At 48.8% G+C, this 12,042-nt stretch overlaps 1 protein-coding gene across 1 annotated transcript in view; it reads left to right on the plus strand.

Annotated features, from left to right (window-relative positions):
* Nup85 (nucleoporin 85) overlaps positions 1-11,694 on the plus strand; it is a 43,991-nt gene extending 32,297 nt beyond the window's left edge. Inside the window, exons 8-19 of the mRNA XM_004630092.2 lie at positions 1,886-2,020; positions 2,118-2,240; positions 2,455-2,586; positions 2,822-2,928; positions 7,063-7,146; positions 7,276-7,341; positions 7,527-7,678; positions 8,692-8,809; positions 8,909-9,009; positions 10,555-10,706; positions 11,083-11,184; positions 11,481-11,694. Of these exons, the coding sequence (XP_004630149.1) occupies positions 1,886-2,020; positions 2,118-2,240; positions 2,455-2,586; positions 2,822-2,928; positions 7,063-7,146; positions 7,276-7,341; positions 7,527-7,678; positions 8,692-8,809; positions 8,909-9,009; positions 10,555-10,706; positions 11,083-11,184; positions 11,481-11,582 (1,374 nt within the window). The 3' untranslated portion in view covers positions 11,583-11,694. The remainder of the gene's footprint in view (positions 1-1,885; positions 2,021-2,117; positions 2,241-2,454; positions 2,587-2,821; positions 2,929-7,062; positions 7,147-7,275; positions 7,342-7,526; positions 7,679-8,691; positions 8,810-8,908; positions 9,010-10,554; positions 10,707-11,082; positions 11,185-11,480) is intronic.
* The last annotated feature ends 348 nt before the right edge of the window (positions 11,695-12,042 follow it).

Consider the following 12,042-nt stretch of genomic DNA (forward strand, 5'->3'; position numbering starts at 1 on the left):
TGCAAAACCAGGGATTGAACTCAGGTCCTTGAGCTTGCCAGGGAAGCGCTTATTCCACTGAGCCATCTCCCTGCCCCCCCCCCACTTATTTTGTGAAAGGGTTTTGCTGAGTCATTAAGTTGTTCAAGTTGTTGCACTTGATAGCCTTTTGTTTTTGTGGAACCAGGGGTTGAACTATGGCCCTTGCACTTGCCAGGCAAGTGCTTATTCTACTAAGCTATCTCCCCTGCCCCATTATTGCACTTGAAATTGGGGTTGTTCTACCTCATCCTCCCCAAGTGCTGGGATTACAGGCATTGTTTAGGTTTTTGTTAGTGAGAATTGAGCCCAGGGCCTTTGCACTGAGCTATAGATACCTCTAGCCCTATTTTATTTTATTTATTTAATTTTACTTATTTTTTTTTTTTTTTCTTTTTGCGGTACTGGGGATTGAACTCGGGACCTTGTACTTCCCAGGCAAGTGCTTATTCTACTGAGCTATCTCCCCGACCCATTTTATTTTTTTCAGACAAGGTCTTACTATGTAGTTCAGGCTGGCCTTGACCTCTCAGAGATCCTCCCAGTTCAGCCTCCCAAGTGCTAGCATTACAAGCATGCACCACTTCATCCAACTTGCTATTTATTTTTAAGAATGTGAAGAATTTATTGAGAGAAGGAAAGCTAACAGGGACAGAAAAGAGTCCTGAGTGTGTAGTCTTCCTGGCTGTTTTTAAATTTTAAGACAGTTTTTTTTTTTGGCGGAACTGGGGATTGAACTCAGGCCTTTGCACTTGCCACATGCTTATTCCACCGAGTCATCTCCCCGCCCCCCTTAAGACACAGTCTTGCCAAATAACTAACTGGTCCAGACTGGACTTGAACTTGGTTATAATGTGCTGTATAATGAGTTATTTCATAAATGTGGCTGAGGGGGCCTGCTGGTTAGCTCAGTTGTTTAAGCACCTACTCATGCAAATACAGTCAGGTACAGGATACTGTGGTTCAATCCCTAGCTCCACTTGCCTTACCAGATCTGCCCTTAAGCCAGCCTGAGCCAGCAAAAAAACAAAAACAAAATAACCCTCTCAAATGAGTCAGGCCCAGGGGACCAAAGTTCTGAGCTTGAGGCCACAAAAATAAATAAGTAAATAAATACGATTGTGGCCAAAAGCGCTCACCATGTGGCACGTGCCTGTGAATTTGAGGCCAGCGTGGGATAGACAGACTCTCACAGAACCAAAATAACAGCTACAACAAAAATCCAACAGGGTTCAGTGGTACATGCTAAAATCAGCTCACTGGGAGGCTGAGGTAGGAGGGTTACAAGTTCAGCACAAACCTAGGGAATTTGTGACCCCGTTTCAAAAAATGGAGATGCTAGGAATAGAATCCAGTGGCATTCAGTCCCTGGTACTGAAAAAAACCTAACAAAAACCCACACATGCAGGGCACAGTGATACACTCTTGTAATCCCAGCCCTCTGGAGGCTGAGGCAGGAGGGTTGCTATCAGTAGAGGCCAGCCTAAACTACATAGTGAGATCTGTCTGAACAAAGAAAAATAAAACCCACTCTTCTTTTTCCTGTCCTTCTTCCTCTCCTCTCCTTGCTCCTCTTGTTCCTCTTCATTTCCTTTTTCTCTTTTCTTCATTTGATACTGGGATTGAACTAAGGACCTTGAACTTATTAGGCAGGTATGCCACTGAGGTAGATCCTTAGCCTGACTCTTCGATATTAAAAGGGGTAAACCTGTGATACTGTTGCAATAGATTCCTCTGGAAAGGAGGAACTTGTCTTCCCAGGGCTGCCTCATGGGTCAAGGAGCAGCCTGTCTGAGGAGGGTAGACAGCCAGAGTGTGTGTTGAGAGCCACAGGGCTCAGTGGTCATGGTCACCCATCTCCTTGCAGGTGACCATCCTGGTGCTGCAGGGCCGTCTGGACGAGGCTCGACAGATGCTGTCCAGGGAGGCTGATGCCAACCCTGCATCTGCAGACATGTGCCGCATTCTGGGGGATCTGATGAGGACAATGCCCATTCTAAGCGTATGTGTTAGCGCCTGCTGTGTTCCAGAAGATGGGGGGATTTTGCAGCATAAAGGTGTGGGTGCTATGGCCCATCTCAGCCAGTCTCTCTCCTTAGCCTGGAAACACACAGACGCTGACGGAGCTGGAGCTGAAGTGGCAGCACTGGCGTGAGGAATGTGAGCGGCACCTGCAAGACAACACGTTCGCTGCCAGCCCTGCCCTGGAGTCTCTATGCAAGGTCTGTGGGGTGCAGTCGGTTGGGCCAGGGAGCTGCTCCTGGGGCTGTGGCATTCTTCACAGTGCAGCGGGAGGAGCAGCTGCCCCTCAAAGGGGTGCCTGCCACCCTGCTGGGGGATGGTGAGAGCTTTCTATTTCTAGTTGAAACTGTGGGTCTCAGCTGAGTCCACGGCGTTGTGGAGAGGAGCGCAGAGCTCAGGGTTGTCTCTCCTCAGATCATGCTGGGGGATGAGGCCGCCTTGCTAGAGCACAAGGAGCTACTGAATAACTGGTACCATTTCCTCGTGACTCGGCTGCTGTATGCTCACCCCACAGTAAAGCCCATTGACCTGCATTTCTATGCCCAGGTGAGTGAGCTGTGTAGGAGGGGCCCCTAGGGTCCTCTTGTGGCTCCATGCTGGGTCCTTTTCTGTGTGGCCTCTTTGGATCGACATCCCCCCTCACCTTGGAACAGCGAGACTTGGTCTTCAGTCTTGTTCGAAGGAGCCCATCACCCCTCTCCAAGGCTCCTGTACACAGCCCTGCTATTCCTGAGCCTCTGCTTTTGTCCTGGGGACTGAGTGGGTCATCGCCTTTCCACAGTCCAGCCTGGACATGTTTCTGGGAGGTGAGAGCAGCCCAGAGCCCCTGGACAACATCTTGATGGCAGCCTTTGAGTTTGACATCCACCAGGTGATCAAGGAATGCAGGTAGGATCAAGTGCTCGCTTGCTACCACATTCACTGTTTTTAGGTGCATAGTTCAGTGGTGTTAAGTCCAGTGCCAGCACTGGCGCGAGTGGCACCTGCAGGACGACACGTTTGCTGCAGTCCGTGTTGGCAGCCCTTACTACATGCATTTCTAAAATGCATTCCATGTGCTTCCTGTAGTTCTGCTGCCCTAGTCATCCAGTGCTGTAACTGAATACCTGAGCCTGGGCTGTTTATCCAGGACAGGTGATCTATTATTTCAGAGACCTGGGAAGTCTAAGGCTGTGTCAGAGGTGGCAGTTAGCGAGGGCTGCTCTCTGCTCCCACAATGGCATTTTGAGGGAGGCCTCGTCAGAGGGGAGGAACGTCATCCTCACGTGATAGGTGGAAGGGAACAAGCTCCTCTACTGGCCCCCTCTGAAAGGTCACCTGACTTCACACAGGAGTCCTCATGGCTGAATCACCTGTGAAGTAAGTTATACGCTGTCAAATAAGCATAAAGGCCCCATCTCTGATACTTGGGGTTTGTGATGACATACAGACCCCTGTCCCTTTTCCCTTTCTGGCAGATCTAGGTAGATAGTGGCTTCTCTGGGTGAACATAGGATCTTGCTGGAGGCTTGAGGACTGCTATATTTATAACTTTTCATTTTAGGGATATCTGTTTAAAAAACATTACCAGCTGGGCATGGTGGTGCCTGCCAGAAATCCCAGCACTTGGGAGGCTGAGGCAGGAGGGAGGATCACCATGAGTTCAAGGCCAACCTGAGGTACAGAGTGAGTTCAAGGCCAGCAGTCTCAAAAATGAAATAAACCAATCAATGCTGTAGCAAATGCTTTGATATTTAAGATCTAGAAAAAGCAAGCTCTTTTTTTGGCACCTGCTACTGCATACAGCCACCTTACAGGACAGCTCTTTTTTTTTTTTTTAATGTATTTGGTACTTGGTACAGGGTCTCACTGCACAGCTCAGACTTGGGGTGATCCTCCTGTTTTCAGCCTCCCCAGCACTGGGATTACAGGGGTGGGGATGGCATGTGGTGTCAGGGATCAAACCCCAGCAGAACAGTACTTTCTGACAGCCTGTTTCAGTGAGTGAGGTTTACCAGTGTTGGGCTCTGGCTGCAATAAGCATGTCCTGTCATTGTGTTGAGCCTTAGTGAGGCAGGAAAGGGAGTGTCACATCAAAAGTCTCCATGCCTAGTTCAGAAAGCAGCTTCCCTCCCTTTCAGAGCCCTGATGGTGCACTGTGGCCTGTTGGGAAACAAGTTGGGAGTAGTAGTCTTGCTGTTTGCTGACCTTCAAGCTGACTTGTCAAGTTCGCTGACCTTCATTCATTGTTTTAATGAATCTGGGCAATGGGAAGGGTTTCTCTCCTATCGTTTTTTTTTTTTTTGTGGTACCAGGGATTATACTCAGGAACTTACATTTGCCAGGCAGGTACTTAAGCCACTGAGCTGTATCTCCAGCCCAGTACCTGCTTTATTTTGGCCAAAAAAAAAAAAAAAAAGCCTGGGTTTCAAGAAAATGATGTCAGGTTTGGGAAGAGAAGTTTTCTGTCAGTATTGTTTTCTCAGGCCTGTGGAAAGCTGGTGTAGGTAGGAGTGTCTGAGGGGAGGAGGTAGTGACATGACTTAACCACACATGGTTTGGTGTCTGCCATAGTTCTAAGCTGTAGCTTCCTCACTACACTGTCCATTACAGTAGTGACATAATGGACTTCCTTCATAAGCCAGGTCTAGGCTTTCAGGAACAAAACAGGTTTGAGCAGAATGAATATCCTGGATTCAGAGACTGTAGGTGAGAAAGCACTGTGCTGTTTCCAGTAACAAAAGAAAAAAGGGAAGATAGCAGGGAAAAATGCCTTTCTTTGTAGCACACAGTATAGTGTCGCACAGAAGGGTCAGGCTCACAGCCCTTGTTGAAGCATCTCTACCCTCGGGACGGGAAGGAATCTGAGGTCTGTTGGCTGGAAAAAAGCTTTGCCTTTTTCTGACCACGAAGCTCTCCTGTCCATTCTGAAAGAGGAACTGGCATGAAGTCTTAAGACCTCTTCCCAGGAATGGTAGCAGGCTGCATTGTTCTCTTTTTTTTTTTCCTCCACAGAACCGGGGATTGAACTCAGGCCCTGGCAAGCGCTTATTCTACTGCTGTCTCTCCCCGGCCCTGCATTGTTTTCTAAGGCCTGTGATCCCAGTACTCAGGCTGAAGCAGAATTGTTATAAGTTCAAGACTAACCTGGACTAGGCCAACCTGAACTGCATAGGGAGACCCCGTCTCAAAAAGACAAGAAAACGGGCCGGGGAGATGGCTCAGTAGAATAAGCGCTTCCCTGGCAAACGCAAGGGCCTGAGTTCAAACCCCGGTTCCGCCAAAAAAAATAAAGTGAAAAAGCCAAGAAAACACACAGACATACACACACGCGTGTGCGCTCTTCTAGTGGGGAAAGATGGAGTTGTTTTGCATTCTGGCACACTTCCAGGGAGAGGGCAGTGTGTCTTGGTGGGCTGATGGTGTGGAGAAGCCTTGCTGCTTGCGGCATCATTAGCTGTCCGAGACTGTACCCCCTCTCAGGAAGAGAAGGGGAAGCCTTTGAAAGATGCTAGAATGGAGTTTTGTAAATAGGCACCTGGTTTCTCCTTATCAGCTCCCAAACCCTTGGGCAGAAACGCAGCCGGCGGTCCTGAAGCAGAGGCTCTGGCCTCTAGCCCCTGCTACAGTCCTGTGGGTTTGCTTGTGAGCACCTGTGCAGGTCTGCTTGTCTGTTAAGCCCAATAGCTGCAAGGTGGCAGCAGGGTCCACTTCTCCATGGGCTTATAGCTGCCCTGAAAGATGAGCCAGTTCCTTGCTGTCTGGCAAAAGGAAACAGCTGGCTCATACGTCACTGGGCAGAAGGCAAGATGTTGGCAGCTGCCTGATGCCCCATCCATGTAGAGGCTGCTTGCACAGAGGTCTCCAGAGTATACATGGGGACTCCCGAACCCAGCTGTGTAATACAGACCGGCCTGACCTGCAGGGAATCCAAGGCGGCCTCCTTCAGCACTCTGTCCAGAACTGGTCACTTGAACTCTGCTGTCAGTTCTCTAGGGGCCTTCAGCGATTGCTACCTTCCAGACATGCCAACTGCCATGTCCCTTTGCGGAGACCCTACGAGTTGCAGCTGATGTCCTTCTCTTTCTCCCTTTCTTTTTTGCCATACTGGGGATTGAACCCAAGGCTTTCACACTGAGCTACATTCCAAGCCTTTTTTAAATTTTGAGACAAGGCCTTATCAAATTGTCCAAGATGGGCTCAAATTTGAGATTGTCCTGTCTCAGCCTCCTAGAGTGCTGGGTTCACAGACGTGTACCACTATCTACCATGCCTAGATTAAAGGTTTTTAAGACACCAAAGGTACATAGCTCAGTGGATGGTGGAGGCTCTGAGTTCAGTGTCCTGCAGTGGCAACAAAACTTTTTTTTTTTTTTTTTCATTACTGGGGATTGAACCAGGGCTCCCACAGTGAGCTATGTCCCCAGCTCTTTACTTTTTGAGACAGGTCTTAGCTCAACCATGTGAACTTCTTGTATGCTAGTACACCTGGTTTTAGTTTGAGACAGGCTGGTTTAAATTTTAGAGAAAGGGTCCAGCTAAGGTATTCAGGCTGAGGCAGGCTTTTAACTTGAAGATCCTCCTGCTTCTGCCTCCTGAGTCATTGAGATTATAGGTGTATGCTGACAGGCCCAGCTGTAGGTCATTAAGTTTTTTTTTTTTAATTTTTATTTTTTTAACATTTATTTGTGTGTGTGTGTGGCCAGTTCAGCCCACCTGGGGGTGAGTCTGGCTGGCATGTGGTGCTGGGGGATTGAACCGCGGTCACTGTGCTTTGCCAGGCTTGTTCCAAGTAGGTGCTTTAGACCACTGAGCCATCTCACCAGCCCCCGTCATTAAGTTTTGAGTCACCTCCATGTCTTCCATACAGGCTACCTCAGTTTGCATGAACACCAAGAATTATGCGATGGTTCCCTTTTTTCCACACCTTTGTCAGCTATGTGAAATCTCCTTTCTTCTGAAACAAGACATAGGAGTGTCCTGCCTAGGTATGAAGTGGTGTCCTCCCTTACTTTTTTCTCACCTTAGTGTTTGAATCCACAGCATTGCCTTGAGTAACTGGTGGTTTGTGGCTCACCTGACAGATCTGCTGGATCACTGCAGGTTGCTCCAGTCTCACAACCTTTAGTAAGTCAGCCAAATATGCCGACTCTTTCCTGGGGTGGGCTGCACCAAAGGTCTGGAAGGGTTGTTGGGCTGGGGAAAGGGACCCTGAATGGAGCAGGCCTGGATTCTTGGTCTCATGTTTTATTCCAGTTTTGGCTCCAACATGAGAGAGTTCCTCCTACTGGAATATGCCTCAGGGCTGTTTGCTCATCACAGGTAGGAAGGCCCAAGGACATGGGGTACATTGGGGTGCTCTTCATACAGGGACCCTGAGACTGATCTCTCTTCTCTGGTTCCCTGAGGACTACAGAGGGTTGTGGGAAAAGAGAAGGCTGAGGTACCAATCCTGAGAGCCATAAGTTTGCCTGGCCCTCACAGCTGTCCTCCTGGGACCTTTGCAGCCTCTGGCAGCTGGGGGTAGATTACTTTGACCACTGCCCTGAGTTGGGCCGCGTTTCCTTGGAGCTGCATATTGAGCGAATCCCTCTCAACACTGAGCAGAAAGCCCTCAAGGTACTGCGGATTTGTGAGCAGCGGCAGATGACTGAACAAGGTGGGTTGGCTGTCCTTGCTCCCCTCAGGGACATGAGGGCACTGAAGCTAAGCCCCACCACACTGGAGAAGGGCTGTCATAGGACTTAAGAGGAACAAAAGAGTAGAGAGGATCCCTTGAAACCTTGAGGAAATAGTACTTTCCTTTCAGAGAAGACCCAACCCACTTGTCACATTTCCTTTACAAGCCCAGCTTGAAGTCAGTACTGAGATTTCCATCCCAGTGAGCCGCTGCTGCCAGCAGAACTGGGCAGGTGGGGAAGTGACGCAGGCTGAAGAAGCTCATGGCTCAGCAGGAGCACTGGGAGGAGCCGAGAGTAGGCAACAGTGCCCCCACTGTGACAACCATGTTACTGCTTCTAGCAAAGGCATTTGCACATTTGGCCATACCACAAAACATGATTTGAGTGGCACATGCCTATAATCCCAGCACTTGAGAGGCTGAGGCAGGAGGATTACTATGAGTGTGAAGCCAGCCTGAATTACAGAGTGAGAGGGCTGGAGAGATGGCTCAGTGGTCTAAAGCACCTACTTGGAACAAGCTCAGCAAAGCACAGGGACTGCGGTTCGATCCCCCAGCACCACATGCCAGCCAGCCCTGCCCCCAGGTGGGCTGAGCTGGCCACACACACACACACACACACACACACACACACAGTAAATAATAAAATTTAAAAAAAAAATGAATTACAGAGTGAGACCCTGTCTCAAATAAGACACTGAGACGCAAAGGAAGGTAGCCTTTGAGAATAATGGAGACTGGTATGTGGGAAGAAAGCAAGCAGACCCCTTCAGAAAGCTAACCATTGGCAAGGGTGGTTCATTCTACTGCTCACAGAGATGACACCATTAGTGAACTCCAAAGTTTCTAGTGCTGTTGGCCTGCCTGTGCTTAAGGCCAGGAGCACCTCTGGGTTGCAATGAGCCTGTGAGAAAGGCATCCCTGTCAACACTGTGCTCCCAAGGGGAGTGACAGTGGCTGAGAGGCTTTCCATTCTGTCTCTGCCCGGAAAGTCCGCAGCATCTGTAAGATCCTGGCCATGAAGGCTGTCCGTAACAATCGCCTGGGCTCTGCCCTGTCTTGGAGCATTCGTGCCAAAGATGCAGCCTTTGCCACGCTGGTTTCAGACAGGTGAGTGCAGCTGGCGATGGCTCGGGGTCGCATGGGAGGCTGGAGGTCAGGAGCAGAACTGGGACTGCTTTCTGATTTCCTCCGGGCTGGGTTCTGCAGGTTCCTCAGGGATTACTGTGAGCGAGGCTGCTTTTCTGACTTGGATCTCATTGATAATCTGGGGCCAGCCATGATGCTTAGTGATCGGTTGACATTCCTGGGTGAGTTCTGTCCCTTGGGGAACCGTGGACCACTGTAGAGACTGGGAGCCTTATTCTACATAGGTGTGTTCCCTTAGGGATCCTGTGTGCCAGACTGCAGAGTTTTGGGTTTTTTTTTTTTTGGGAGGGGAGGCACCGAAGAGCGAACTCAGGACCTTGTGTTTGCCAGGCAGGCCCTTAAATTGTGTAACTATCTCCCCCGTCCTCCAGACTATGAGTCCTGGTCTGTAATTCAGGCTGACCTTGATCTCATGGTAATCCTCATGCCTCAGGCTCCGAAGTGGTAGAATTTGGTAATGTTTTATTTTCCAATAATTTCAAGCTTGGAGAAAACTTATAAAAGTAGCATAAGAAGGGCCGGGGAGATGGCTCAATAGAATAAGCACTTCCCCGGCAAGCACAAGAGCCTGAGTTCAATCTCCAGTTCTGCAAAAAATAAATAAGGGGCTGGAGAGATGGCTCAGTAGAATAAGTGCTTCCCTGGCAAGTGCAAGGATCTGAGTTCAATCCCTGGTTCCAATAAATAAATAAATAAATGCATGCATGCATGCATAAGATAAAAGGACCTCTTATATACACTTTTCATATATTTACCAGTAATTTCTATTCTTCCTTATTTATCTTCTCTGTTGACCCATTAGTCTTTTGGGAATGGTTTGAGATTAAGTTGGAGATATTGTGCCTAGTTTTCAGGTTGTATTTTAGTCTATAAATGTTAGCAAAAGGAAGAGATTGATCATTGGCTGGGAATGGTGGTGCACACCTATAACCCCAGCATTCCAGAGGCTGAGGCAGGAGGATCAATGTGAGTTTGAGGCCAACCTGGACTACAGAGCAAGATCCTATCTCAAAATGAAACATAGTGTCTTTGTGTTCTGTGGTCCAGCCCCTCCCTCTTTGGTGCTAGGTGTCACACACAGGAAATACTTCCTATGTATTTCTACCACTAAGCTATACCCCCATTTCTTTGTCCTCAATGGCGAACCAAGGCCCTTTACATTGAGCTACATCCTCAGCCTTTTTTTAGTATCAAGGATATTCGATACTGAACTCCGGGCCTTATGCTTGCCAGGCAGGCACTGAGGCTGAGCTATCTCCCCAGCCCAGCCCTCTTTGTTTTTTAGGTAGGATCTTAGGTCTCTAAGTAGTCCAAGCTTTTCCATCTCCCTGCTCCAGCCTCCCAGAATGCTGGCATTACTAGTGTGTATACCATCTCTCATTTCCAGCCCTTCTTGTACTTTTTGATTTTTTTTTTTTTCTGGTACCAGGGATCAAACTCGGGACTTTGTGCTTGCCAGGGAAGAGCTTATTCCACTGAGGCATCTCCCCAACCCCTCCTCATACTTTTTTGAAACGGGTCTTGCTAAGTTACCCAGGTTGAGCTCAAAACCAAAATGCCTCTTGCCTTATCTCCCCAGAGTATGGGCTTAGAGACATGTGCAGCATGCCTGTACCCCTTCTTTTTGGGGGGTTGGGGTGATCTTTGTGGGTGTCATCAGGGAGCCACTTAGGGGATGCAGGGTGATGTGCTCCTTCCCCTAATAGGAAAGTACCGTGAGTTCCACCGACTGTACGGGGAGAAGCGATTCAGTGAAGCCTCGTCTCTTCTGCTGTCCCTGATGACCTCTCAGATTGCACCCCGCTCCTTCTGGATGACTCTGCTCACAGATGCCCTTCCTCTTTTGGAACAGAAACAGGTTAAGGCTTGAGTCCAAGGGGATTTTCTTGTCTACGTTTTTGTAGCTCTCAAGAATTTGGTCTGTGTCTATTGTGGACAGTGTTTCCAAGTAATTCTGAATGGGAACTTGTCTTCTTCCATTGTATCTGTGCTCCAAATCCAGTGTTACACCAGAGAAGTGGAAATACCACAGCTGTCTGGTGCCAGTAGTCATCCTAGGGCCTAGGGCTGGACAGGACAGTAGGACGCTGCTCCCCACATCAGGGCTCCACATGCAGCGGCCTCCTCCATCACACAGGATGAAGACCTCTTCTGACCCTAGGCCCATGCCAGTACCAGCACAGACCTTGGCTGGGGAACAGCTAAGCAAAGCAGCCTCTCTCTCTCTTCTCTAGGTGATCTTTTCGGCAGAACAGACATATGAACTGATGCGATGCCTGGAGGACTTGACTTCAAGGAGGCTGGAGTGTGGAGAGCCTGATGCCCAGAAACCCCAGGTCATTTTAGCTTCCTCATTGATGGTTCCATGGTTGGGGCGGGGGGAGGTTCACTGTCTGGCTTCCTGTACCACCTGTGCTCCTGAAATACTCTGTCCACACAGGAACTCATAGGCCTTAGTGCTTCTAGTTGTGCTATGCCAACTTTCAGAACCAAGTGGGTGGCTGTCTTCTGGTCCCTTTAGTTTTTCTGATTGGCTGCAGTGGCCCTTTGCATATGAGAACAGGAGTGTTACATACCCTGTTCTTTGTGGTAGGTGCTGCCTGCTGTTCCTCACATCAGCTCTGCTTTTTAGGAGGATGATATAGAGACCACCAAGGTGGAGATGCTGAGACTTGCTCTGGCCAGGAATCTCGCGCGGGCAATTATAAAAGAAGGCTCACTGGAAGGTTCCTGAGGTCAGCTGAGAGCTCCTGCAGTGCGGTAACTTTGTATGGCAATGTAAAATAGCTTTTTAAAAGAATAAATGTTCTCTTTGGCAAATACAGTTCAGCCAAAGTTTTTATCCTCTGTCTATTCTGAGTCTAAGATGGCAAAAATGAGTATGTTTTGTGAGATGGTTCCTGCTATATTGCCCAAGGTGGCCCCAACCTTTTTTTTTTTTTGGCGGAACCAGGGATTGAACTCTGGCCCTTGTGCTTGCCAGGGAAGCACTTATTCTACTGAGCCATCCCCGGCCCCAACTCATCTTGAGTTCAAGGGATCCTTCTCCCTCAGTCTCCTGAATAGTCAGGACTACTAGCCTGGAACTTTGTGCTTGACTTTAATGAGCAACTTTTCCCTGGTCTTTAAGAGAACCTACCCCAAGGTAAGAATGGGGACTATAGTGTCCTGCTTGTAACTGGGAATGTGAACAA

Source organism: Octodon degus, unplaced genomic scaffold (genome assembly GCF_000260255.1).
Source record: "Octodon degus isolate 3935 unplaced genomic scaffold, OctDeg1.0 scaffold00033, whole genome shotgun sequence".
Classification (NCBI taxonomy): domain Eukaryota; kingdom Metazoa; phylum Chordata; class Mammalia; order Rodentia; family Octodontidae; genus Octodon; species Octodon degus.